This window comes from Emys orbicularis, chromosome 4, assembly GCF_028017835.1.
Source record: "Emys orbicularis isolate rEmyOrb1 chromosome 4, rEmyOrb1.hap1, whole genome shotgun sequence".
Classification (NCBI taxonomy): domain Eukaryota; kingdom Metazoa; phylum Chordata; order Testudines; family Emydidae; genus Emys; species Emys orbicularis.
In genome coordinates this window covers 111,609,642-111,634,808 of record NC_088686.1, presented here as the reverse complement: position 1 = coordinate 111,634,808, position 25,167 = coordinate 111,609,642, and the positions used below count along the sequence as shown (strand labels likewise).

The 25,167-nt window shown below is 50.5% G+C and overlaps 1 protein-coding gene across 1 annotated transcript in view; it reads right to left on the bottom strand.

Moving 5' to 3' along the window:
* Positions 1 to 6,199: 6,199 nt before the first annotated feature.
* The window catches only part of DRD4 (dopamine receptor D4), a 40,919-nt gene continuing 21,951 nt past the window's right edge, over positions 6,200 to 25,167 (bottom strand). The window contains exons 2-4 of the mRNA XM_065404077.1: positions 25,018 to 25,130; positions 21,526 to 22,079; positions 6,200 to 6,402 (exon numbers count right to left, since the gene is read on the bottom strand). Coding sequence (XP_065260149.1) covers positions 6,200 to 6,402; positions 21,526 to 22,079; positions 25,018 to 25,130 — 870 coding nt within the window. The remainder of the gene's footprint in view (positions 6,403 to 21,525; positions 22,080 to 25,017; positions 25,131 to 25,167) is intronic.

Here is a 25,167-nt window from a genome sequence, read left to right as displayed (position 1 = left end):
GATTGCTGTCCAGAGCGGTCACAATGGTGCACTGTGGGATAGCTCCCGGAGGCCAATACCATCGAATTGCGGCCACACTACCCCTAATTCGAAATGACAACATCGATTTTGGCGCTACTCCGCTCGTCGGGGTGGAGTACAGAAATCGATTTTAAGAGCCCTTTATTTCGAAATAAATGGCTTCGTTGTGTGGACGGGTGCAGGGTTAATTCGATTTAACGCTGCTAAATCCGAATTAAAGTCATAGTGTAGACCAAGCCACAGCAGCATAAGAGCCGACATGGCCCTTCAGGCCACAGTCAAAGTACTTTGGGGCCCTGCAGTGCCTGGGGAAGTCTGTGTTGGGAATGTGGATACATCTTTCTGTTCCCAGCACAAGGGCTAAGAGCGGGGGAGCAGTGGGGAAGAATGTCCTGGGATTCTGTCAGCAGCGAGTGGCAGTGAGAGGTGTGGGGGACAAGGGAAGGAGTCCAGACGGACTCTGGGGGACAGTGTTGGAGTTAACAGAAAAATGTGTCGCAGCCCACTCAGAATGGTAGAGCTGGCTCTGCTCAGTGAAGCGTCCAGCTCTCCCAGTGTAAATGCAGCAGCTGCTACAACGGCCTCCAGCTGCTCAATGTGCACTGGGGGGTGCACCATGCTCGCTCTCTCTCTTCCCTCCCCTCCCCCCAGCTCCCCAGTGGCCACGCTGGCTGCTCCAGCTGTGTGAAAGGAGGAGAACTGAGGCCAAACTGGTACAGGGAGAGGGCCTGGAGCTCCCTCCTCCCACACCCAATGGCCAAAGGAGAGCTTCTTCCCTCTCCCAATAGGTAGGTGAGAGCACCTCCATTCTTTGTTCACTTCCCAGACCTGCCCCACAGGGGACCCACTCACAGGACAACCACCGCCAGTGCTATGGTGAGGAAGAGGGAGCCGTCTCAGTGAGGTACAGGGATGGGGGAAGCATGGTAGTGAAGGGATATTAGGCCAGGGATGGGATGGAAGAGTTGCTGGATATGCAGGGAGGGAGGATTTGATGGATAGGGATGGATTTTTGGGGTGAAGAGGGTCTTACCCAGGGAAGGTCATGTGTATCCCTGGCTGAGGGGGCAAATTGTTAGTGTTTAGCCGTAACCTCACTACGGAAGGTGATGGCTGTAGTGTCTTCAAACTCAGCAAAGACAAAGACCGTATTCCCAGACCTACTTTTCCATTAGCACCAGCCATGGGAGGGAAGGAAAGGAGCTGATTTCCAGCTACTGCTTTACATTGCAAATCTGAGGTTTTTCAGTCTGCCTCTCTGGATTGTTCAGCGCTTGCGTCATTTTAAGCACTGTTCTGCTCACTTCTAAAAGTGAGCTGCAAAAATAAGTAAACGGGCTTGTGCCCTTTTTTTGTGCTGCTTTAGGATGGATAAGCAAGCCTGAAAGAGTTTAATGAAGGGGGGGAAAGTGCTTGCTTTTTACAGTAAAAAACGATCCCCTATGACATAGGGGAAGTCTTCTCCAACTTTCCCCCTAATGGGAATTTTATGCTACCTCCACGTCAGCTGAACCAGTGCCAGCATTGGTGAAAGTGCGAGTCTAGACAAGGCTTTCTGCATCATGAATTAAACTCAGGGAGCTCATAAATTCATGACAGCTTGATGGGGTAGCCTTTGAGAGGGGCTGCTGCTTTCAGTGAGACGTAAAACCTTAATGTCCATTTAACTCCAATGCCTAATTAACACTAGTCTGCATTAAGTGTTCAGTGCTCCTAGCCCCTTCCATTAGGGTGTGAATTTGCCCAATGAATCTCCAAGACACTCCAGCAAAGGCAGAGGAGACCAGATGTGACAGTCCTGATATGTATATGGCATAAAAAGAAACTTTTCGGGGACTGACTGTGTTGGGAGTAAGCCCTAGGGTAATCTGTTATAAAAATGAGATCATTGGTTTATCGCTGAGCCTGGCCCTCTTTGCAAAGACGACAGCTAATTAGAAAGGAGCTTTAGCTAGCCTGCAAATTGGCTTTCCTCCACTACTTACCACCCCTGTGCATTTGTCAGGAAGCAGCAGGGTCCCTCTCATCAGAGAGTTTGCTTAGTATTTCAGGAGCTCATTAGAAAGAATGGAAAATCCAGCTGTGAGAGTTTAGGGGGAAATGAACATCTGGAGTCTAATGAAACGCAAAGCATTTAACAGCTTCATATGCAACAGTCTGATGGCTGTGGTACTGTCTGACTAAAATCCTCTCTCTGGGGCAGGGCAATTCCCTCGTCTCACAGAAGCAGAGCACTTGTATTTTGTTTGTTCTCCCTTTTATTTCATTTTCAGTGCCCAGATCCTAATGCTCAGCATTTATAATCATCACTCACACATGCACACACACTCTCCACTCCCCCTGCCTCCAGTGAGGTAACAAGGATTCTCCCCCTTTCACAGCTGGGGAAGTCAAGGTATCGAGAGGTAATTGTGATCCAGTTTTCAGTGGTGTTGAACACCTGAAGCTCCCATCAAGTTCAAAGGAGAACTTGGGCTGCTCAACATCTCTGCCAAATCAGGCCCCCATAAGGGGTGTGTCAGTGTAAATCAGTGACAGAACTGGGATTAGAACTGGCCTGGTCCTGGCTCCTCACCTGGAGCTCTGTTTGCTAGGGCACAGCTCCCTGACACTGCAGTATGTGGGCTGTGTTGAATCTGATGTTGCTCTTTTTCATGTTTTATCTCCTGTCAGAAACCTTGAGTGAGGCTGGAAGACCAGGTGCCAGCTCTTGCCAAGGCTTCAGGCCTCATCTAAGCACTGAAGAATGCATTGCTGGAAACTAGTCTGTTTCACTCATGTGTTAGTATGTTAGTGTGTTTAGACCTTGATATGCTTGTAAGTTGCTGCATGCATTAATCTCACTTATAATGTCTTTATCACATGCTATAACATATTTAAATTTTTGCTTTGTAACTATGAACCCAGTCAGACGCGATTGTCTCCTGCCCATCAAAACTGAATGGGTCATTTTGGGACATCACACCCATGAAGAGAGAGGTGCAAAAGGGCTCGTCCCATCAGCTTGAATTCTTGCAGAAGGCAATACAAATAAAGAGAGGAAAATTTTCTTGTCAGCTTTTTGCTGTTTGGACTCTCACAGAGCTGGAGCTACAAAACCGAAGCAGAGATCCCCACAGTCAGCCCTAAAAGACATGCAGAGCTGATGGATTACTGCAACTCTGTCACCTTTTGGAACCATAGACTGTAACTCATTTGTGTATATATTAGGGTTGTTGATTAATCGCAGTTAACTCACACAATTAACTAAAAAAATTAATCGTGATTAATCGCACTGTTAAACAATAGAATACCAATTAAAATTTATTAAATATTTTTGATGTATTTCTACATTTTCAAATATATTGATTTCAATTACAACACAGAATACAAAGTGTACACTCCTCACTTTATATTACAAATATTTGAACTGTAAAAATGACAAACAAAAGAAATAGTATTTTTCAATTCTCCTCATACAAGTACTGTAGTGCAATCTCTTTATTGTGAAAGTGCAACTTACAAATGTAGATTTTTTTTTTTGTTACATAACTGCACTCAAAAAAACAAAATATAAAACTTTAGCGCCTACAAATCCACTCAGTCCTAATTCTTGTTCAGCCAATCGATAAGAGAAACAAGTTTGTTTACATTTACAAGAGATAATGCTACCTACTTCTTGTTTACGTCACCTGAAAGTGAGAACCAGCGTTTGCATGGCATTGTTGTAGCTAGCGTCGCAAGCTATTTATGTGCCAGATGCGGTAAAGATTCATATGTCCCTTCATGTTTCAACCACCATTCCAGAGGACATGCGTCCATGCTGATGACGGGTTCTGCTCGATAATAATCCAAAGCAGTGCGGACCGACGCATGTTCATTTTCATTATTTGAGTCAGATGCCACCATCAGAAGGTTGATTTATTTTTTTGGTGGTTCCGGGTCTGTAATTTCTGCATCAGCGTGTTGCTCTTTTAAGACTTCTGAAAACATGCTCCACAGTTTGGCCCTTCAGATTCTTAAGCCTTGGGTTGAGTGCTGTAGCTATCTTTAGAAATTTGATATTGGAACCTTCTTTGTGTTTTGTCAAATCTGCAGTGAAAGTGTTCTTAAGCAACATACACTGGGTCGTCATCCAAGACTACCGTAACACAAAATATATGTCAGAATGCGGGTAAAACCATGGAGCACGAGACATACAATTCTCCTCCAAGGAGTTCAGTCACAAATTTAATTGACGCTTTTTTTTTTTTTTTAAAGCATCATCAGCATGGAAACATGTCCTCTGGAACAGTGGTTGAAGCATGAAGAGGCATACAAATGTTTAGCATGTCTGGCACGTAAATACCTTGTAATGCCGGCTGCAGAAGTGCCATGAGAATGCCTGTTCTCACTTTCATGTGATGTAAATAAGAAGCGGGCAGCATTATCTCCTGTAAATGTAAACAAACTTGTTTCTCTTATTGATTGGCTGAACAAGAAGTAGGACTGAGTGGATTTGTAGGCTGTAAAGTTTTACACTTTTATTTTTGAATGCAGTTATTTTTTGTACATAATTCTACATTTGTAAGTTCGGCTTTCATGATCAAGAGACTGCACTACAGTATTTGTATGAGGTGAATTGAAAAATATTTTTGTTTTTTACAGTGCAAATATTTGTAATAAAAAATGTGAGCACTGTACACTTTGTGTTCTGTGTTGTAATTGAAATCAATATATTTGAAAATATAGAAAACATCCAAAAATATTTAAATAAATGGTATTCTATTATTGTTTAATCGTGATTAATCGCTTGATAGCCCTAGTATATATGTTTGCCTGCTTTAACCTTGTAATAACTATAATTTCTTTTCTTTTAATCTTTTGTTAGTTTATTTACCAGGCTGGCTACAGGCATTGTCTTTGGTTTGAGTTCAGTTGACCTGGGGTAAGTGACTGGTCCTTTGGGACTGGGAGTAACTTGACTATTTTGTGATCTTTGGTGTCTATTACTAAGGCCAGCTTGCCTGGGTAGCAAAATAGAGTGGAAAGTGCAAGGAGTGTCTGTGACACCATAGTAGGACTGTTAAAGTGCGTTAGGAGTTCACACATTTCACCAACCCCATAACAAGTAATTATAGAACATACAACCAGTTTGAGGTCCCTGCTCTGCTTCTTGACAGTCTGCCCTGAAATTGGCAGGAGAATCTGTGATTGGATGGATGGATGCTGGCTGCAACAAAGCAGATAGTTTCACAGTGTGGCTAAGAATCTGCCTTGGAGGCCTGTCCCAGTGCAGTGGGGCTGGAGGGCCCCAATGTAGCAGAGAGCCAGAGGGGGCCAGGATTTCTCCAGGGGAGCAGTAGCTCTGTCGCTTTTAAGGGAGAGTAGCATTCACCTTGCTCTGCACTTGGCCAGCTTCACACTTGGCACAGCAGGGGCACTAACTACACTCCCGAGGAGCAAGGAGTACTTAGCAGAATGGTTTAATCGATATGGCAATCATCAGGGTTTAAAATATTTTCTCTTGTGCTCTAACACATGAACCTGCACTTTCCACTATTTCCCTGATCAGTACATAATCCCCACTGAGTCACACTGCAGCAGTGCCAATAGGGGACGCTAATCTGTTAGTATTTAAACTTGCACCTCCTTCCCTCTACAGTAGGTCACCTGGTCAACTTGCTAAATGCTACAGTGAGCGCCATGGGGCCAGTGCACTTTAATGTCTATCCACCAGGATGCTGGGGTAGCCATCAAAGCAAAGGGGGTGTAGGAAGACATTAGACCCCTCTCAATTGTCTTCCCCCAAGGGTATGGAGAGGCACCGTGTGCCAGTCTCACGTCTTCCTCTGAAGTATCAGGCATTGGCTAGTGGAAGAGCGAGAACAACAGACCATAGGCCACTTTGGCTGTTACATAGTCTCTCTCTTTTGGCACCTTCCAGATCTTTACACTGCAAACTGACCAGAGGCCCAATTTTTATTCACGCATATTAACAAGTGCATCAGGCCGTGGGTACTAGACTCCATGGACAATTCCTCCCAGGATTGGGGCAGGCTGTTGTGCTTTCAGTGTGCATGGGAAAAGTGTAAAACACAGGAACGTAGCAAGAAATCAAACTTTAATGAACTATACAAAAAAAACCAACACTGGGTCATCTTTACTCCCTGCTGTGCCCTGTGCTTCAGTTCCTCCCTGACTCCAACAGGTGCCAACCTTAGCAGAAGACGTGCAAAGCTTTGCGGAAGAATTTCCTGAACTCTGTGTTGAAGATGGTGTAGATGATGGGGTTAAGGGCACTGTTGACGTAGCCCAGCCAGGTGACAATGCTGATGACCTGACTGGGGATGGTGCAGGATTTGCACAGGGCTCTTGTTATGTGTACTACAAAGAAGGGTGTCCAGCAGAAGAGGAAAGCGCCTGTGAAAGAGAACAGACAGCAACGTCAGACACTGCACACAAGTACCATGGGATGGAGTGGGGTGGTATAGGTAGATCGTGGGTTGATAGATGAGGCTGTGTAACCCAGTGGAGGGGTCACAGGCTAAATGAGGAGACCTGGCCCAAGTCACTTCATTTCTCTGTGAAATAGTTCCTCTCAAGACACAAATAGCGGGAGGGTGTCTCTTACAGCGTGTCTGTACCATGAGGTCTAGGCATGATTGTCAAAGACAGATTACAGACTGTACCCTCTGGGTATAGTATTGATACAGACAACAGAGCAGGTGAGCCAACATCTAAAGAGCATGAGAGCCTGTGGCCTTGGCTACACTTGCGAGTTGCAGCGCTGTAAAGCCGCCCCCAGCGCTGTAACTCACTCCCCGTCCACACTGGCAAGGCATTTGCAGCGCTGTATCTCCGTGGTTGCAGCGCTGCATGTACTCCACCTCTCCGAGAGGAATAGCGAGTGCAGCGCTGCCGCTGCAGCGCTGCGGCACCAGTATGGCCGCCCAATGCGCTGTGAATGGCCTCCAGAATTATTCCGCAGTATCCCACAATGCCTGTTCTAACCACTCTGGTCATCAGTTCAAACTCTACTGCCCTGGCCTCAGGTAACCAACCATGTGACCGACTCTTTACATTCCCCAGGAATTTTAAAAATCCCCTTCTTGTTTGCTCAGCCCGGCGTGGTGTGGAGTGCTATCAGCGAATCTTTCCAGGTGACCATGCTTCCACGCGCCAAGCGAGCCCCAGCATGGAGCAATGGCGAGTTGCTGGACCTCATCAGTGTTTGGGGGGAGGAAGCTGTACAGTCCCAGCTGCGCTCCAGCCGTAGGAACTACGATACCTACGGGAAGGTATCAAAGGACATGATGGAAAGGGGCCATGACCGGGACGCCCTGCAGTGCAGGATTAAAGTGAAGGAGCTGCGGAGTGCCTACCGCAAATCCCGCGACGCAAACGGCCGCTTGGGTGCTCCTCCTGCGACCTGCCGATTCTACAAAGAGCTGGATGCGATACTTGGGGTTAACCCCACCTCCACTCCTAGCACCACCATGGACACTTCAGAGCCGGGGGGGGGGGGGAGGAGGAAGAGGAGGAGGAAAACGGGAGTGATGGTGGTGGGCCGGATGGAGACACCCCGGAATCCCTGGAGCCATGCAGCCAGGAGCTCTTCTCGAGCCAGGAGGAAGGTAGCCAGTCGCAGCGGCCGGTACTTGGTGGAGGACAAACAGAAGAGCAGGTTCCCGGTAAGCGGGTTTTTTTTTCAGGAAGGAATTTTTTCGGTGCAGGCTCTTTGGGAAAGGAGGGTTAGGCATGCATGCCTAGATGCGGAATAGTGCATTGATGTGGTTTCACATCGCGGTAATTGGCCTCGGTAATCTCCTCGAATGTCTCATCCAGAACGTGTGCAATGCGCTTGCGCAGGTTTATCGGGAGAGCCACCGTGGTCCTTGTCCCAGCCAGGCTAACGTGTCCGCGCCACTGTGCCGCGAGGGGACCATTGCTGCACACAGGCAAGCTGCATATGGGCCAGGGCGGAAGACGCATTGCAGTAGAAGACCCTCCCTTGCTTCCCAGCAGCGAGATATCGTCCAGGATGAACTCCTGTGGAAAATGTTGGGACAGTGTTCAGTGTAGGTGCCCCCTGAAGCTGTTGGCTCTCCCCAAGGCACAGAAACCCAGAGGACAGTGCAGCCCTGAAACAATCAGTCCCCCTTACTCACCATTTTGAGGCTCCCGTGGGATATGTGTGCGCTGTTTTGGACGGGAAAATTATGCTATTGTGTAGACCCTGTGTGTTTTCTACTCCTTAAGTGCGGGGGGAATCATTACTCTGTCTGGTATAAACAATGCTGCCTCTGTTAAATGTTGCATTTTGCCTATACAGCTGCATCAACCTTGAGACCTCAGCCGTCCCTCTTATCGCCTGCTCAGAGACTGCAAAGACGACATGCTGCAAGAAGTGATGCGGCAATCTATTAAAGAGAATGAGAAAGCACAGGACTGGAGGGAGAGAGAAAGCAGGATCCGCCAGGAAAACGCAGCGCACCGGTGGCAAAGCACCACGCACCGACAGCAAAGCACTGATAGGCTCATAAGCATCCTGGAGCGCCAAGCAGATGCTATCCAGGAGCTGGTAGCCATGCAGAAAGAGGAACAGTACCGCAAACGCCACCCCCCTACAGCCCTTGTCCCAAAACTCTTTCCGTTGTGCCCCACTGTCACCTCCAACCCACTTTCCCCAACTTCCGTGTTCTTCACGCCACCCGCTGCCTCCAACACCAGTATCTTCACCACCCAGCCCTGAAAAGCACGACCCTTACCCTCTACACTCAACCCCCATCACCATGCAGTATAGCTATCCTGAAGTGCAGCACTCACTACACAGCACACCAGACAGGACATACGCGAATCTGTGATTGTACCGTTCCCCACTCCACCCCCTTGTTTCTTTTCAATAAAATTTTTTTTTTTTCTTTTCAATAAATGGATTCTTTGGCTTTGAAAACATTCTTTATTATTGCATAAAGTAAAAGACTCCTTAGCCCAGGAAATAAACAGGCACTGCAAGTCTGCTTGTCTGCTAAGCAGACACTGATTCCTAAAGATTGGAACTACTGCACTTCACTCCCGTGCAGGGCACCAGATATCACTGCTGGTTTTCAGCCTTAAATTGCTCCCTCAAGGCATCCCTAATCCTTGCAGCCCTGCGCTGGGCCCCTGTAATAGCCCTGCTCTCTGGCTGTGCAAATTCAGCCTCGAGGTGTTGAACCTCGGAGGTCCATGCCTGAGTGAAGCTTTCACCCTTCCCTTCACAAATATTATGGAGGGCACAGCACGCGGATATAACTGCGGGGATGCTGTTTTTGGCCAAGTCCAGCTTCCCATACAGAGATCGCCAGCGGCCCTTTAAACGGCCAAAGGCACACTCCACAGTCATTCAGCACCGGCTCAGCCTGTAGCTGAACCGTTCCTTGCTGCTGTCAAGGCTCCCTGTGTAGGGTTTCATGAGCCACGGCATTAACGGGTAAGCGGGATCTCCAAGGATCACAATGGGCATTTCAACTTCCCCTACCGTGATCTTCCGCTCTGGGAAAAAAGTCCCGGCCTGCATCTTCCTGAACAGCCAAGTGTTCCGAAAGATAGGTGCGTCATGCACCTTTCCGGGCCAGCATGTGTTAATGTCAATGAAACGCCCACGGTGATCCACAAGCGCCTGGAGAACCATAGAGAAATACCCCTTCCGATTAACGTACTCGGATCCTAGGTGGGGTGGTGCCAGAATAGGAATGTGCGTCCCATCTATCGCCCCTCCACAGTTAGGGAACCCCATTTGTGCAAAGCCATCCACTATTTCCTGCACATTACCCAGAGTCACGGTTCTTCTGAGTAGGATGCGATTAATGGCCTTGCAAACTTGCATCAACACGATTCCAACGGTCGACTTTCCCACTCCAAACTGGTTTGCGACCCACCGGTAGCTGTCTGGAGTTGCCAGCTTCCAGATTGCAATAGCCACCCGCTTCTCCACTGGCAGGGCAGCTCTCAAGCTCATGTCCTTGCGCCGCAGGGTGGGGGCAAGCTCCTCACACAGTCCAATGAAAGTGGCTTTTCTCATCCGAAAGTTCTGCAGCCACTGCTTGTCATCCCAGACTTCCATGACTATGTGATCCCACCACTTGGTGCTTGTTTCCCGAGCCCAAAAGCGGCGTTCCACGGTGCTGAGCATGTCCGTGAATGCCACAAGCAATTTCGTGTTGTACGCGTTACGCGGCTCGATAGCATCATCGGACTCCTCACCCTCACTCTCACTGTCACTTTGGATCTTAAGGAATAGTTCGACAGCCAAACGTGACGTGCTGGCGAGACTCATCAGCATACGCCTCAGCAGTTCGGACTCCATTTCCCGCAGACAGATCTCGCTGCACAGAAACCGTTGAAAGATGGCGCCAAAGGTGGACGGAAACAAAGGGATTTCTGGGATGCGAAGAGATGCATCACGGGGCATTGGGACAGGACCCAGAATCCCCTGCACCCACGCCCCCTTCCCACAACCCACGGCACCAGAATGGGAAAAGGTGCTCTGTGGGATAGCTGCCCATAATGCACCGCTCCCAATAGCGCTGCAATTGCCGCAAATGTGGCCACGACAGTGCGCTGGGCAGCTATCAATGTGGACAGACTGCAGCGCTTTCCCTACTCAGCTGCACGAAGTCAGGTTTAACTCACAGTGCTGTACATCTGCAAGTGTAGCCAAGACCTGAGATTGTATTGTGCTATTAGAGAATTGCCATGCACCTGTCTGGCTTAGTAGGGTTTGGGGGCTAAAGAAGGCGTTACAGAGATGGAAAGAGAGACATATACACAGACATAAATGGAGGAAGTGGGAACCAGGACAAGCATTAAGCAACCTCTCTAGCCATCTCTTCCTGCATCATTACAGGCACAGATCAGCATCAACTTGCACATCAAAAGGGGGGGATACCAATCAATCACCTAGTGCAGGGGTTTTCAACCTTTTCCATTGCAGGATGGTTAAGACCCACTGACTTTGTCATGACCCCCAAGTTGAGAACCCACAGCCTAGAGGAAAATAAGTATTAGGGTATTGGGTTCAACCTTGTGGTTACAGGTTGAGTGTAACTGCTGCCTTTCATTCAGAATGTGTGTGATTGAAATAGCAGTCTCCAGCCCCCAACCACAGGCAGACGCAAGACTGTCCAGTTCTGCTCTCCTGGGCAGAGTGGTTTGCTGGGTACTGTTGGGGGGTAGGGGGAGTAGAAGCGAAAGAACAGACTGGAGAAGCAGGGTGTGTGTCACACACTGTGTGACCCTGACAGAAGTCTGGAAAAGGGGCTTCTGCTCTGGTGCTGAGGGCTTGTCTACACTACAAAATTAGGTCGGATTTATAGAAGCCGGTTTTATAGAAACCGGTTTTATGCAGCCGATTGTGTGTGTCCCCACATAAAATGCTCTAAGTGCATGAAGTCGGCGTACCGCGTCCACAGTACCGAGGCTAGCGTCGACTTCCGGCGCATTGCACTATGGGTACCTATCCCACAGTTCCCGGAGTCTCCGGCGCCCATTGGAATTATGGGTTGAGATCGCAATGCCCGAATGATGCAAAGCAGTGCCGCGGGGGGTTCTGGGTACATTGCGTCAGGCCCCTCCCCTGCCGTCACAGCAACGGCAGACAATAGATTTGCGCCTTTTTACCTGGGTTACCTGTGCAGACAACATACCACGCCAAGCATGGAGCCCGCTCAGCTCAGCTCACCGTCACCATATGTCTTCCGGGTGCCGGCAAACGTGGGACTGCATTGCTAAACAGCAGCAGCAGCTTACTGCCTTTTGGCGGTAGACGGTGCAGCATGAGTGGTAGCCTTCATCGGCGATCGGGATGCTGGTAGCTGTGGGGCTGGCAGCCGTAGGGCTGCATTGCACCAGCCCCTTTCCTTTTGGCAGTAGATGATTTATTACGACTGGTAACCGTCCTCGTCGGACAAATTTACAGGTTGCCTGAAATGCTCATAGATTATTGTAGCCTGAGCGCCTTTACCGATCCTTCTGGCTACTGCCTTTAACCGTCCTCGTTGGACGATGATGGCTACCAGTCGTAGTATACTATTTTCTGCCAAGTATTGTCTGCTAAGCACCCAGAAAAGGCCGAGGGCGATCTGGGTGCTGGCAGAGATGTGGCTGGCACACGTAGGGTTACATTGCTACCAAGCACCCAGAAAATGCCAAGGGCTATCAGTCATGCTGCACTGTCGTCTTAAGATGTAAAAAATAGATTTGTTCTGTATTCATTTCCTTCCCCCCTTCCTCCGTCAAATCAACGGCCCGCTAAACCCAGGCTTATGAGTTCTATCTTGGGGGGGGGGGGCATTCTGTGTGACAGTTGTTTGTATTTCTCCCTGATGCACAGCCACCTTTCTTGATTTTAATTCCCTGTACCTGTACGCTATGTCATCACTCGCCCCTCCCTCCCTCCCTTCTTCCCCTGGTCTTTAGATACTAGTTTCGCGCCTTTTTTCAGACCAGACGCCATAGCTATCACTGGGATCATGGATCCCGCTCAGATCACCGCGGCAATTATGAGCACTATGAACACCACGCGCATTGTCCTGGAGTATATGCAGAGCCTGGACATGCCAGAGCAAAACCAGGACCAGCTGAGGAGGAGGAGGAGGCGATTGCAGCGCGGCGACGATAGTGATGAGGAAATTGACATGGACCTCTCACAAGGCACAGGCCCCAGCAATGTGGAAATCATGGTGTTACTGGGGCAGGTTCATGCCATGGAACGCCGATTCTGGGCCCGGGAAACAAGCACAGACTGGTGGGACCGCATCGTGTTGCAGGTCTGGGATGATGCCCAGTGCCTGCGAAACTTTCGCATGCGTAAGGGCACTTTCATGGAACTTTGTGACTTGCTTTCCCCTGCCCTGAAGCGCCAGAATACCAGGATGAGAGCAGCCCTCACAGTTGAGAAGCAAGTGGCGATAGCCCTGTGGAAGCTTGCAACGCCAGACAGCTACCGGTCAGTCGGGAATCAATTTGGAGTGGGCAAATCTACTGTGGGGACTGCTGTGATCCAAGTTGCCAGGGCAATGAGAGACCTGGTGATATCAAGGGTAGTGACTCTGGGAAACGTGCAGGACATAGTGGATGGCTTTGCTGCAATGGGATTCCCAAACTGTGGTGGGGCAATAGACGGAACCCATATCCCTATCTTGGCACCGGCGCACCAAGCCACCGAGTACATAAACCGCAAGGGGTACTTTTCAATGCTGCTGCAAGCCCTGGTGGATCACAAGGGACGTTTCACCGACATCAACGTGGGCTGGCCGGGAAGGGTACATGATGCTCGCATCTTCAGGCACTCTCTTCTGTTTCGAAAGCTGGAGGAAGGGACTTTCTTCCCGGACCAGAAAATAACCATTGGGGATGTTGAAATGCCTATTGTGATCCTTGGGGACCCAGCCTACCCCTTAATGCCATGGCTCATGAAGCCGTACACAGGCAGCCTGGACAGGAGTCAGGACCTGTTCAACTACAGGCTGAGCAAGTGCCGAATGGTGGTGGAATGTGCATTTGGGCGTTTAAAAGCGCGCTGGCGCAGCTTACTGACTCGCTGTGACCTCAGCGAAAAGAATATCCCCATTGTTATTGCTGCTTGCTGTGCGCTCCACAATATCTGTGAGAGTAAGGGGGAGACATTTATGGCGGGGTGGGAGGTAGAGGCAAATCGCCTGGCCGCTGATTACGCGCAGCCAGACACCAAGTCGGTTAGAGCAGCACAGCAGGGCGCGGTGCGCATCAGAGAGGCTTTGAAAACTAGTTTTGTGACTGGCCAGGCTACGGTGTGAAACTTCTGTTTGTTTCTCCTTGATGAAATCGCAGCCCCCCCACCCACCCGGTTAACTCTACTACCCTGTAAACCAAGCACCCCACCCTCCCCTACCCTCCCCTCTTCAAGCACCACTTGCAGAGGCAATAAAGTCATTGTTACTTCACATTCATGCATTCTTTATTAATTCAGCACACAACTAGGGGGATAATTGCAAAGGTAGCCCGGGATGGGTGGGGGAGGAGGGAAGCAGCACACAACTAGGGGGATAATTGCAAAGGTAGCCCGGGATGGGTGGGGGAGGAGGGAAGGAAAAGGACACACTGCACTTTAAAACTTTAAAACTTATTGCACTGGAAATCATGTAGGCTGGAGTGATTGGGTGGCCGGAGGCCCCCCCACCGTGTTCTTGGGCGTCTGGGTGAGGAGGCAATGGGACTTGGGGAGGAGGGCTGTTGGTTACAGAGGGGCTGTAGCGGCGGTCTCTGCTCCTGCTGCCTTTCCTGCAGCTCAACCATACGCAGGAGCATCTCACTTTGATGCTCCAGCAGCCGGAGCATCGACTCTTGCTTTATGAGTACAAGTTGACGCCACTTCTCCTCTTCAGCCCGCGTTTCAGCACGCAACTTCTCCTCTTGAGCACGCAACTTCTCCTCTTCAGCCCGCCACCTGTCCTCTCGCTCATATTGGGCTTTTTTAAAATCAGTCATTGACTGCCTCCACGCATTCTGCTGTGCTCTGTCAGCGTGGGAGGCAGTCTGTAGTTCAGTGAACATTTCGTCACGCGTCCTTCGCTTCCTTCTTCGAATATTCACTAGCCTCTGTGAAGGTGAAACATTTGCAGCTGGTGGAGGAGAAGGGAGAGTTGTTTAAAAAAGATACATTTTTGAGAACAATGGGTACACTCTTTCATGTTAGATTTTGCTGTTCACATCACACAGCACATGTGCTTTCGTTACAAGGTCGCATTTTTCCTCTTATATTGAGGGCCTGCCGGTTTGGTGTGAGAGATCACTCACGCAGTGCCAGGCCACAGATTTCAGCTTGCAGGCAGCCATGGTAAGACACAGTCTTTTGGCTTTTTTAACCTTGTTAACAAGTGGGGATGGTTTAAAACAGTACTGCTCTCATTAACCATACCAAGCACCCGTTGGATTGGCCATTTAAAATGGGTTTGCAATGTAAAAGGAGGGGCTGCGGTTTCAGGTTTAACATGCAGCACAAACCCAACTAACTCCCCTCCCCCACACACCCAATTCTCTGGGATGGTCACTTCACCCCTCCCCCCCACCGCGTGGTTAACAGCGGGGAATATTTCTGTTCAGCAGAGCAGGAAGGGGCACCTCTGAATGTCCCCTTAATAAAATCGCCCCATTTCAACCAGGTGACCGTGAATGATATCACTCTCCTGAGGATAACAAAGAGCGATAAGGAATGGATGTTGTCTGCATGCCAGCAAACACCGGGACCATACGCTGCCATGCTTTGTTATGCAAGGATTCCAGACTACGTGCTACTGGCCTGGCGTGGTAAAGTGTCCTACCATGGCGGACGGGATAAGGCAACCCTCCCCAGAAACCTTTTGCAAAGGCTTTGGGAGTACATGAAGGAGAGCTTTCTGGAGATGTCCCTGGAGGATTTCCGCTCCATCCCCATACACGTTAACAGACTTTTCCATTAGCTGTACTGGCCGCGATTGCCAGGGCAAATTAATCATTAATCATTAAACACGCTTGTTTTTAAACCATGTGTAATATTTACAAAGGTACACTCACCAGAGGTCCCCTGTGTGCCCACAGGGTCTTGGGTGAGTTTGGGGGTTACTGCTTCCAGGTCCAGGGTGACAAACATATCCTGGCTGTTGGGGAAACTGGTTTCTCCGCTTCCTTGCTGCTGTGAGCTATCTATGATGTTCTCTCCATCCTCATCTTCCTCGTCCGCTGAACCCGCTTCCCTGTTTCCAGCGAGGGACTGATAGCACACGCTTGGGCTAGTGGTGGCTGCACCCCCTAGAATGGCATGCAGCTCCTCGTAGTAGCGGCATGTTTGCGGCTCAGCCCCGGACCTTCCGTTTGTGTCTCTGGCTTTGTGGTAGGCTTGCCGTAGCTCCTTAATTTTCACGCGGCACTGCTGTGCGTCCCTGTTATGGCCTCTGTCCTTCATGGCCTTGGAGATCTTTTCTAATGTTTTGCCATTTCTTTTACTGTTTCGGAGTTCGGCCAGCACTGCTTCATCTCCCCAGATGGCGAGCAGATCCCGTACCTCCCGTTCGGTCCAGGCTGGAGCTCTTTTGCGATCCTGGGACTGGGACTGGGACTCCATCACGGTTACCTGTGCTGATGAGCTCTGCATGGTCACCTGTGCTCTCCACGCGGAGCAAACAGGAAATGAAATTCAAACGTTCGCGGGGCTTTTCCTGTCTACCTGGCCAGTGCATCTGAGATGAGAGTGCTGTCCAGAGCGGTCACAATGAAGCACTGTGGGATAGCTCCCGGAGGCCAATAATGTCGAATTCCGTCCACACTAACCCAATTCCGACCCCCCTAAGGCCGATTTTATCGCTAATCCCCTCGTCGAGGTGGTGTAAAGAAACCGGTTTAAAGGGCCCTTTAAGTCGAAAGAAAGGGCTTCGTCGTGTAAACGTGTCCAGGCTTAAGTCGATTTAACGCGGCTAAAGTCGACCTAAACTCGTAGTGTAGACCAGGCCTGACTAAAGAGGCTTTGGACTGCAAGCAAAGAAGCTCTCTCGTGTTCAGGCAAACGGGACTTTGTCTGTTGTTTGTAATAAACCCAAGAGCATCAAAGGACTCCCTGCCTCCATTGTCAGTTTCTCCTCACAGAAACAACTCAACACTTTGACTAGATGCGTGGGTTGAATGAGGGCAGGTGAAAAGGTGGAACAAGCGTGGAAACTAGAGGGCAGATACTGCCCTTGGCAACACAGCCTGAGATTGCACGGGGGAGCTGTGCGGCAGTATCTAAGCACAGCTTTTTACCTGTGGTAGGGGGTGGGATGTTTTGGTGGTAGCTGCTGAATGTATTACACACACCTGTGTCAATAGGCAGTATATTTCTCTCGCTGTAACAGGAGGAACGCGACCACGTTCTGCGGCTCACCCTCTGACCTACAGCAGCGCAATGGTGGCTGCTTCACAAGGAATTACCGGCCCTGAGGTTGCAACACTGTGTTTGGTGAAATCATCCCAGGAAGTGCTAGCAAATGCAACAAGCGTGCTCCTTACTTCATCTCATGCCCTACTCCTCCGCTGTGCTTTCCCAGCTTCTACTGCCAGAGAAATGCATGAGCAGGCTGGCACTCCGCTTGCCAGGACAGTGAAAATCAAATGCAGCCCTATTCAGCCCCCACCTAGGGTGTCTGATTCTGCAATCCTGCACCAGCAGGAATTTAGGGCTTCACTAGCCTCTAGGGCAGTCCCTCCCTCCAGGGAGAAGGGCCTATGTATCCACCTGCTCAGGGATGGACAGGACTTGCCCCCATCACAACATACTGGATTTTAAGTGATGAGCTGTTGTTACTCCATCCCCCACAGAGGAGCTGTGCTCCAGGGCCCCTAAGGCAGGGAAGCGGCTGTCCCTGAAGACTGCCCTCCTGCAGAGCGCCGAGTTCAGAGCCTCTTGGGGGATAGGATTTCACCCTCTTCGATCAAAGGGCCAGCTCTGGCTGCCTTGCTGTTTCCAGGCCCTTTTACTGCAAAGAGGGAGGCGCTCATGGTGGGCTGAACTTTACCCCATTTATAGTGACTGATGAGCAGGACAGAACAGGCCCCAAGTAGATGGGCTGAGGGAGGAAGCCTGGGCTTACTGCTCAGGCACTGGCCTGGTCCACAGCAGGGTGGCTTTCAAGTCCCAGCTCTGCTATAACGGACCTGTGTGACCCTGGGCTTGTCACTGAATCGCTCTCTGTGCCTTAGCTGGCAAAGGCGCTACCATCCCTTGGAGGTAGGGTAGTTTAAATTCATAACTGTGTGGCAGATGCTCAGATCCTACAGAGGCCACAGAAGCACTTAGGTCTGTTTCCCCTAGCAAAGGTCATGTGAAGTGCCAGCTTCCAAGTTTCCTCCACTAAAAATCCTCATCTGACCTGCTGACCCACTGGCTTGGTTTGGATTGCAGCCATCCGTGCTCTACCCCTTCATCAAGTTGTAGATTAAGGCCCATTAGCCCATCCAGAGGGCCCTCCTTCAGCTCGGGTTTTGCATAGTTGAGACACAAAAACTACCCTGAGTCATGCTTTGCTAATCAAAGGGCCTGTAATGCCAGTCTGATTACAGTTAACTGGAGTCTTAAACTGGTTTCCTGATCACTGTAAAGCATTTCAGGATCCGAGTCACACAATCTGGTAGTTGGAAGAGCATAAACATTACAATAGGCTGGTGCGTGGATTGGGTCTGGCAGTTCTCAGGGGCCTGGCTTTGTTCCCTAGCTTTGCTGCCTGGAAGGCCTAAAAAGTCAACATTCTCTCCTAGTGCTCTTGAACCAGCGAGAGATTGTTGTTATTAACAACAGTGACTTCTTGAGCATGCAGGACAGAACAGTGGGGGGTTAAGGGGGGGTGGGGGGAGAGAGGGTGCAACCCCACTGTCGTTGTGGCCCTTTGACACACCTGTGATGAGGGTCTCAGTGCTGCTGCAGATAGTTGTACGTGATACTCTCATGGAGTTACTCAAAATCTCTCTGTTGGTTGTGCATGGATCAATTACAAGAACAGCTGGACTCCTGGCCTTCCTGGAAAGCTACTTCAAGAACAAACTGACCCCCACCCTCTAGACCAGGGGTGGGCAAACTACGGCCTGTGGGCCACATCCGGCCCTCAGCTCCAGCCGGGGAGCAGGGTCAGAGGCTTGTCCCGCACCGCGCGGCTCCCAGGAAACAGCCAGCATGACACACCCCCCCCCCCCCGGCTCCACGATTCCCAGCCAATGGGAGCTGCAGGGGTGGTGCTTGCGGACGGGGCAGCGCGCAGAGCCGCCTGGCCGTGCCTTGGAGCCGGACGGGGGCCATGCTTCTGGCAGCTGCTTGCGGTAAGCACCGCCCAAAGCCTGCACCCTGAGCCTGCCTCTGCGCCCCAATCCCCTGCCACAGCCCTGATCCCCCCTCCTGCCCTCCAAACCCCCAGATCCCAGCCCAGACCCCCCCTTGTACCCCAAACCCCTCATCCCCAGCCCCCCGAGAGCCCGCACCCCCCCATGCCCCAACAGCCTGTCCCATCCCTGATCCCCCTCCCACCCTCTGTACCTATTGGTCCCAGCCTGGAGCCCCCTCCTACACCCCAAACCTCTCCCCATCCCAGAGCCCGCACCTCCCCCCCGGTACCCCAACCCGGAGCCCCCTCTTTCTCTCTGAACTCCTCATTTCTGGCCCCACCCCAGAGCCCGCACCACCTCCTGTGTCCCTACCCCCAATTTCATGAGCATTGATGGCCCGCCATACAATTTCCATACCCCGATGTGGCCTCAGGCCAAAAAGTTTGCCCACCTCTGCTCTAGACCCATAGGGACGTACGGACACACCCCCCAGCCTGCATCCTGCCCTTGTGACCAGACAGGAGGCCGAGCAATAACACCATGTCTAAACTAGCAAGCTTACAGCGGCACAGCTGTACTGATTCAGACGCACTGCTGAACAATCGCTTGTGTAGCCGCTCTATGGCAACAGGAGAGAGCTCTCCCGTTGACATAATTACTACCACCTCCACGAGCGGCTGTAGCTGTGCACACTACTACTTATGCCAGTGAAACTTGACGCTTGGGGCGGGGGGGGGGGTTCACACCACTGAGTGACAAGTTTTGCTGACTCAAGTGGTAGTGTAGACATGGTCTAAGTGATGGAATAAGTTGTCCTGCTACATCATCCAATCCCTGCCTTTGTGTACAGTGCACGTCAATAAGAGACAGCTCTTGAACCAAACGTATCTCCTGCAGCATGTGGTGAACAGTCATGATGCTGATGCCTGAGCATTTAGTCCTCACGTGACAGAAAAGCCTCCAAGGAGACAAATAAGGGCAGAAAAGGCCCTTGAGTCATTAGCTTTTGGGGATTCACAGATTTTAAGGCCCAACAGGACCATCTCTTGCCTAGCATGAGCTCTCTACGTCACCTCATGGCTCCTGCAGCAAACCCAGCAGCAGCTTGTGGTTGAGCTACCGCAAAAGCTTTTAGCCAGCAAGCCAACTCTGATTTAAAGACTCCACCACATCCCCACTCCTTAGTAGTAAAAAGCTGTGTCAATTTCCAGTTTGAATTATTCTGGCTTCCAGCCAGGGGCTCTCACTATGCCAGTCAATCACTGCGCTGTCGAATGAACTCACACAAGAAAAGGGTAAAAGACAAACACTATCACCTGTAGGTGAACACTTTTCACAAAGCGATCCCTCTATATCAGACCTGTCAGCCCTCATCCTCAAAGGAAACCTGCACAACAATTTCACAAGACAAGCCTGGGAGCTTAAATTCATTACTCTGCTAGAGCAGGTCTACACGTAAGCGCTACAGCAGTGCGTAGGAACTGATGCAGCATTTTAAGTGAAGACGCTCCTGGCGGCACAGTTAATCTACCTCCCCAAGAGGCGGTAGCTATGTTAATGGGAGAAGTTCTATATCGGGGATTTGACTGGTATAAGTACGTCACTCAGGGATGTGGATTTTTCACACCCCTGAGCGACATGGTTCTATCAATAAATATCTGTAGTGTAGCCCTGGCCTTCATGGACTGAACAGAGACACTGGATTTATGGTTTATTACAACAATCTGTAACCCACTAACCCTCTCTTTTTGTCCTCTGACTGCGGAGGTGTTAATGGACCACTCTACCCTGAATGGTGCCTTACAATATGTGCCAACTACTTATGCTAAACAATTTGTCCCACCTTGTGTTTTGCTGTGATGCTGGGAGTTCCCCTTTCTCAGACCTGAAGAAGAGCTCTGGGTAAGCTCAAAAACTTGTCTCTCTCACCAACAGAAGCTGGTCCAATAAAAGATAGTGTCTATCTATGCCTTCAGCTATCAGATTAAAGAGCTGTAAAGGTTTTAGGATAAGCATCATCATTAGCCATAACAAGAGAGGCCAGCATGGATTTCCATGTGGGAGTATGAGTATTTTCAGACAGGGGAGATGAGATAGGATTACCTCTGGTCAGAGCAGCTTTGCTTCCCTCACTTATTGCATTGCAGGTCACAGCAGTTGAGCCAGGACGGCTAGAGACTCATTTCTAGTTCTAGGTGCTCGATTAGTCATGATGATCAAATCAAACCTCCGAAACTGCAGGGCTAAATCATAGCTCTGCCCTGCACCCCACACAGGGGGCAGCACAAGAAGCTGACTTTGGTGGGGGTGGGAGGAGGAGGAGGAATGCACCTGGCAGGGCATACCTTCCCCTGGCGTGTGCATGAAACACCAGGTGAGATCTTAGTCCAGGTGTTCCGGAGGCAATCAAGTGCTAATCCTGGCTAAAGGGTGGGTGGGAAGAAGGCTACTGGAGCCCTGTTAAAATACAAGAGCCCACCTGGGGCCAGATTTTCAACTGCACTCAGGACCAGATTTACAGGTGCTTAAAAAAGCCAACAATTGGGGGCAGATTTTCAAGACAGCACCTGAATTAGAGACCAATTTTTAAACACAGACAGCTCCCAATGTACCAAGCCTTTCTGAAAATCCCAGCCCCAGTGTAACCCTCTCCCCCCCTCCACTGTTCTAGCATCCACGTAATGAGGACCATCCACTCACCGACCACAACCGGCAGCACCTTCATAGCCTTCCTCTCACGGCCATTGATCTTGGCCTGTTTCTGTTTGTGTCCTGGGTGGGAGTACTTGAGGTGAGGGTAGGAGACAGTCTGGATGCCACTGTTCATCACGTACCCCCTGGGGAAAGAGCACTCGGAGCGGTCATACAGACTGCGCTCCTGCAGCTTGATCTCGGCCTGCTTCCTCTCCATGAGGGGAGGTGGGCAGCACAGCTTCCTGCCGCCCGCATACAAGCTGCTCTTCAGCTTTGCCTTCCTGGCCTCCTCCCACCGCTTGAGTCCCTGGAACATGGCACAGTAGAGGACCAGCATGACTGGACAGGGGATGAAGAAGGAGCAGATGGAGGAGTAGACAATGTAGTTGTTGTCCTCCAGCTGACACAAGGTGGGGTCCCTGTCTGGGACGTTGTTGAGGCCGAAGATGACCGGGGATGCCACGGCGAAAGCAAAGATCCAAGTGGTGGAGATGAGGATCAGCTGCCGCAGGTCGATCTGCTGCCGGTTGTAGTTCAGCGGGATGGAAACGGCGATGAACCTGTGACATAGAGAGAAAACAGGGTCAAGGCTGGTAGCATGGAGCTGCCCTGAGCTGGGAGAGTGGTGCCAGCAGAGCATGTCCTCTTCTCCCACCGATCACTGTGCGAGCTGCCTGGGCAATGACTGACAGTAAATGGAGTAGTCAATGTTCTCCCAAACCCAACCCTGTATCAGGCTGAGATCCTGCTGTTGGCTGGGACCCCTTCTTCCCCAGCACATTTAGGAGAGCGCCATCAGACCATTAGGCCCCATCTACCATGAGGCCATTCCCAGCAGTATCGCTATGTTGATGTACCCAAATCCTCCTCACTCACATGGCACTGGCACAAAGTGGAACAGGCACAAAGTGGAACGTGGGGAGGGATAGCTCAGTGGTTTGAGCATTGGCCTGCTAAACCCAGGGTTGTGAGTTCAATCCTTGAGGGGGCCACTTAGGGATCTGGGGCAAAATCAGTACTTGGTCCTGCTAGTGAAGGCAGGGGACTGGACTCGATGACCTTTCAAGGTCCCTTCCAGTTCTAGGAGATAGGATAACTCCATTAATTAATTTATTTATTTAGCAGCCCAGAGCCAGCTGCACCAGCGTCAACCCCCCATGGCACCTGTGCAGTGTGGCACAATATGGGTTTGTCCTGCTGTCTCTACATCCATGGTGTTTCACTGGTGTGAATTCCCTTAACATAAGCTTCTCTTCAGGACAGGACAAATCTCATCTCATCCCTGGGTGACTTTCTATGACTTGTGCAGGAGCTCAGGCTGGCTGGTCACCCAATGGTCCCTTTTGGCCTTAACATCTATTACTCCTGCCATTTTGGGGGGCCATGTTTGGTGATCAAAGGATGGGAGGGAAGGTGAAATCCAGCCATTTGTTTGGGTGACATTCACTGCTTTGTTCTAGGGTAGCTGCTCCCTCGGCTCGTCCCTGACCCCACTTCGACACCCGCCTCCTTCACCGCCCCATTCTCCATCTAGGGATGCTCATTTCCTTCCCAGGCTGTCACTTCCTCTAGCACACTGGCTGCTGAAGCCCTATGTGGTGGCACTGCCTCTCCCCTCATCATTCCCAAGAATATGGTGCATCATACCCACAAGTGCTACTCGGTGCATGAGCTCCTGATCTCACTGCCACCTCCCATCCCCCGCATGGTATTTATTTCCCACCCTGCATGGCAGAAGAGAACAGCATGGTTCCCCGACAACAGGAAAGGGGCACTTTCTCAGCTGCCTTCCCCTCACCCTAATCATTACTAAGAGTTCCCACAGTTTCCGCTTTCTCCCCTAGAGAGAGGGTGGCCATATCATTCCCAGGTTGGGTTTCCCATATAGCAGTGTAATACACGTCCACACGATCTGCTTTATACAGAATGCCTTGCCTGTGTGCCCCACCACCACCTAGGGTGACCAGATGTCCCGATTTTATAGGGACAGTCCCGATTTTTGAGTCTATTTCTTATATAGGGTCCTATTACCCCCCACTCCCGTCCCGATTTTTCACATTTGCTGTCTGGTCACCCTACCACCACCTGGGATTTTAGCGTTCACCTCACCAAGACTCCCTCAATATAAAGCCTCTGCAGCGTGGAGGGGATAGTGCATTTTACTGTAGGTCACCGAGCATGTGCCAGATGGCGGCGGCCAGGTTATTAATGTGGATCAGTCAGTTCTGAGCCAGCAAAGCTTCTCCTTTCCTCACCTCGGGTTCCAGACAGCTGTTGTCACTTGAATTCATGAGGCAGATGATGTATGTGCAATAACCCATGGTGTTTAAGACACTGACCATGGATTAATAGCCACAGCTTGCAATGGCGATGTAGCGAATGTACTCTCGGACAGAGTTATTAATCCTCCGTAAATAGGTTCTCAACTCTTATTTTGCTGACATGCCATAGCCGGCCTATTGAAATGTAAATGAAATGAGCGCCTGGGGCTGTAATTAAATCTTTTAGGGAGCTATTCTTGTTACACGCGTGCTCCCAGGAGGAGGTCAGGCTGGTGTTTGGAGCACTGGAACCACAGAGCAAAGAGCGAGCTGAGCTCTGCAAAGGGCGCTCTATGACCAAGTGATCACTTCCCAGCTGTTTCTTACTCATCCATTCACTGGCCCGGCTAACGGATTTCTGTTCAGGAATCGACCGTCACCTCCAAATCCCCAGGAAGGACAACCTTCCTGAACAATAAACAGCCTTTTGTGATGCAGCAATAACCTGCCGCTGCCACCCAAACCATCCAGACCTGCTACGCTGGGTTCTGCTCTGCTTATTTCAAAGTGACAGGCAGAAAACCAACACGGAGCCTTGCCACCAAGGAACAGGCGACACCTGACCAGCTTTCCCAGCCTCAAAAACAAGAAGGCATCCAACAGCTGTTTGGTGGCCTGTGTGAAGCGTGTTTGGTCTGAATCCAGCTTCTAATGGACTGGTATCTATTGGCCGTCCAAGCAGAGAGGCCAGGACTGAATGGGCCCTGAGACTTAACGCTCCGCTTACCCCAGCTTGGTCCTCTGAGCTGGGAATTAGGGCAGGACTCTGGAATCCAAGTGGCTGAAGGCTTATTCTAGACATAGTTCACTCTCTCAAGTCAAACCCAACAAGGGATAGCTCTCATCAGCCTGATTTCTGCCTTTGGCATCACTATTAACTGCTCCCAGACTGCTTGGGCTCCAAGCCTTGGAGAGATGAGGGAGCGAATCTCCACCAAAACTGGGGCTGGAGATAGGGGAAATAGATTCAATCCAAGAGAGACTTCCCTAGGGGGAACAGGGCTAGGGATTCCCTGCATGGCAATGAAGAAAGCCCCAGCCAGTCTGACCTCAGCACTGCTTCAATGCAGAAGGCAGGTGGGGAAACATCCCTTCAAATGATTTCCCAGGGGAAGGGCTGTAAAGCCCAGACAAGAGACAAGCTCGGATGGGCTAAGTAGCTGGGGGAAGTGCTTACCGATCCACACTGATAGCACAGAGGTTGAAGATAGAGGCCGTGCACAACATCACATCCATGGTCATCAGAGCGTCACACAGACCTGTGCTCAAGGCCCACACTCCTCCCTGGAACTGAAGGCAAAGAGAGAGGGGCAGTCAGTGCATGTCA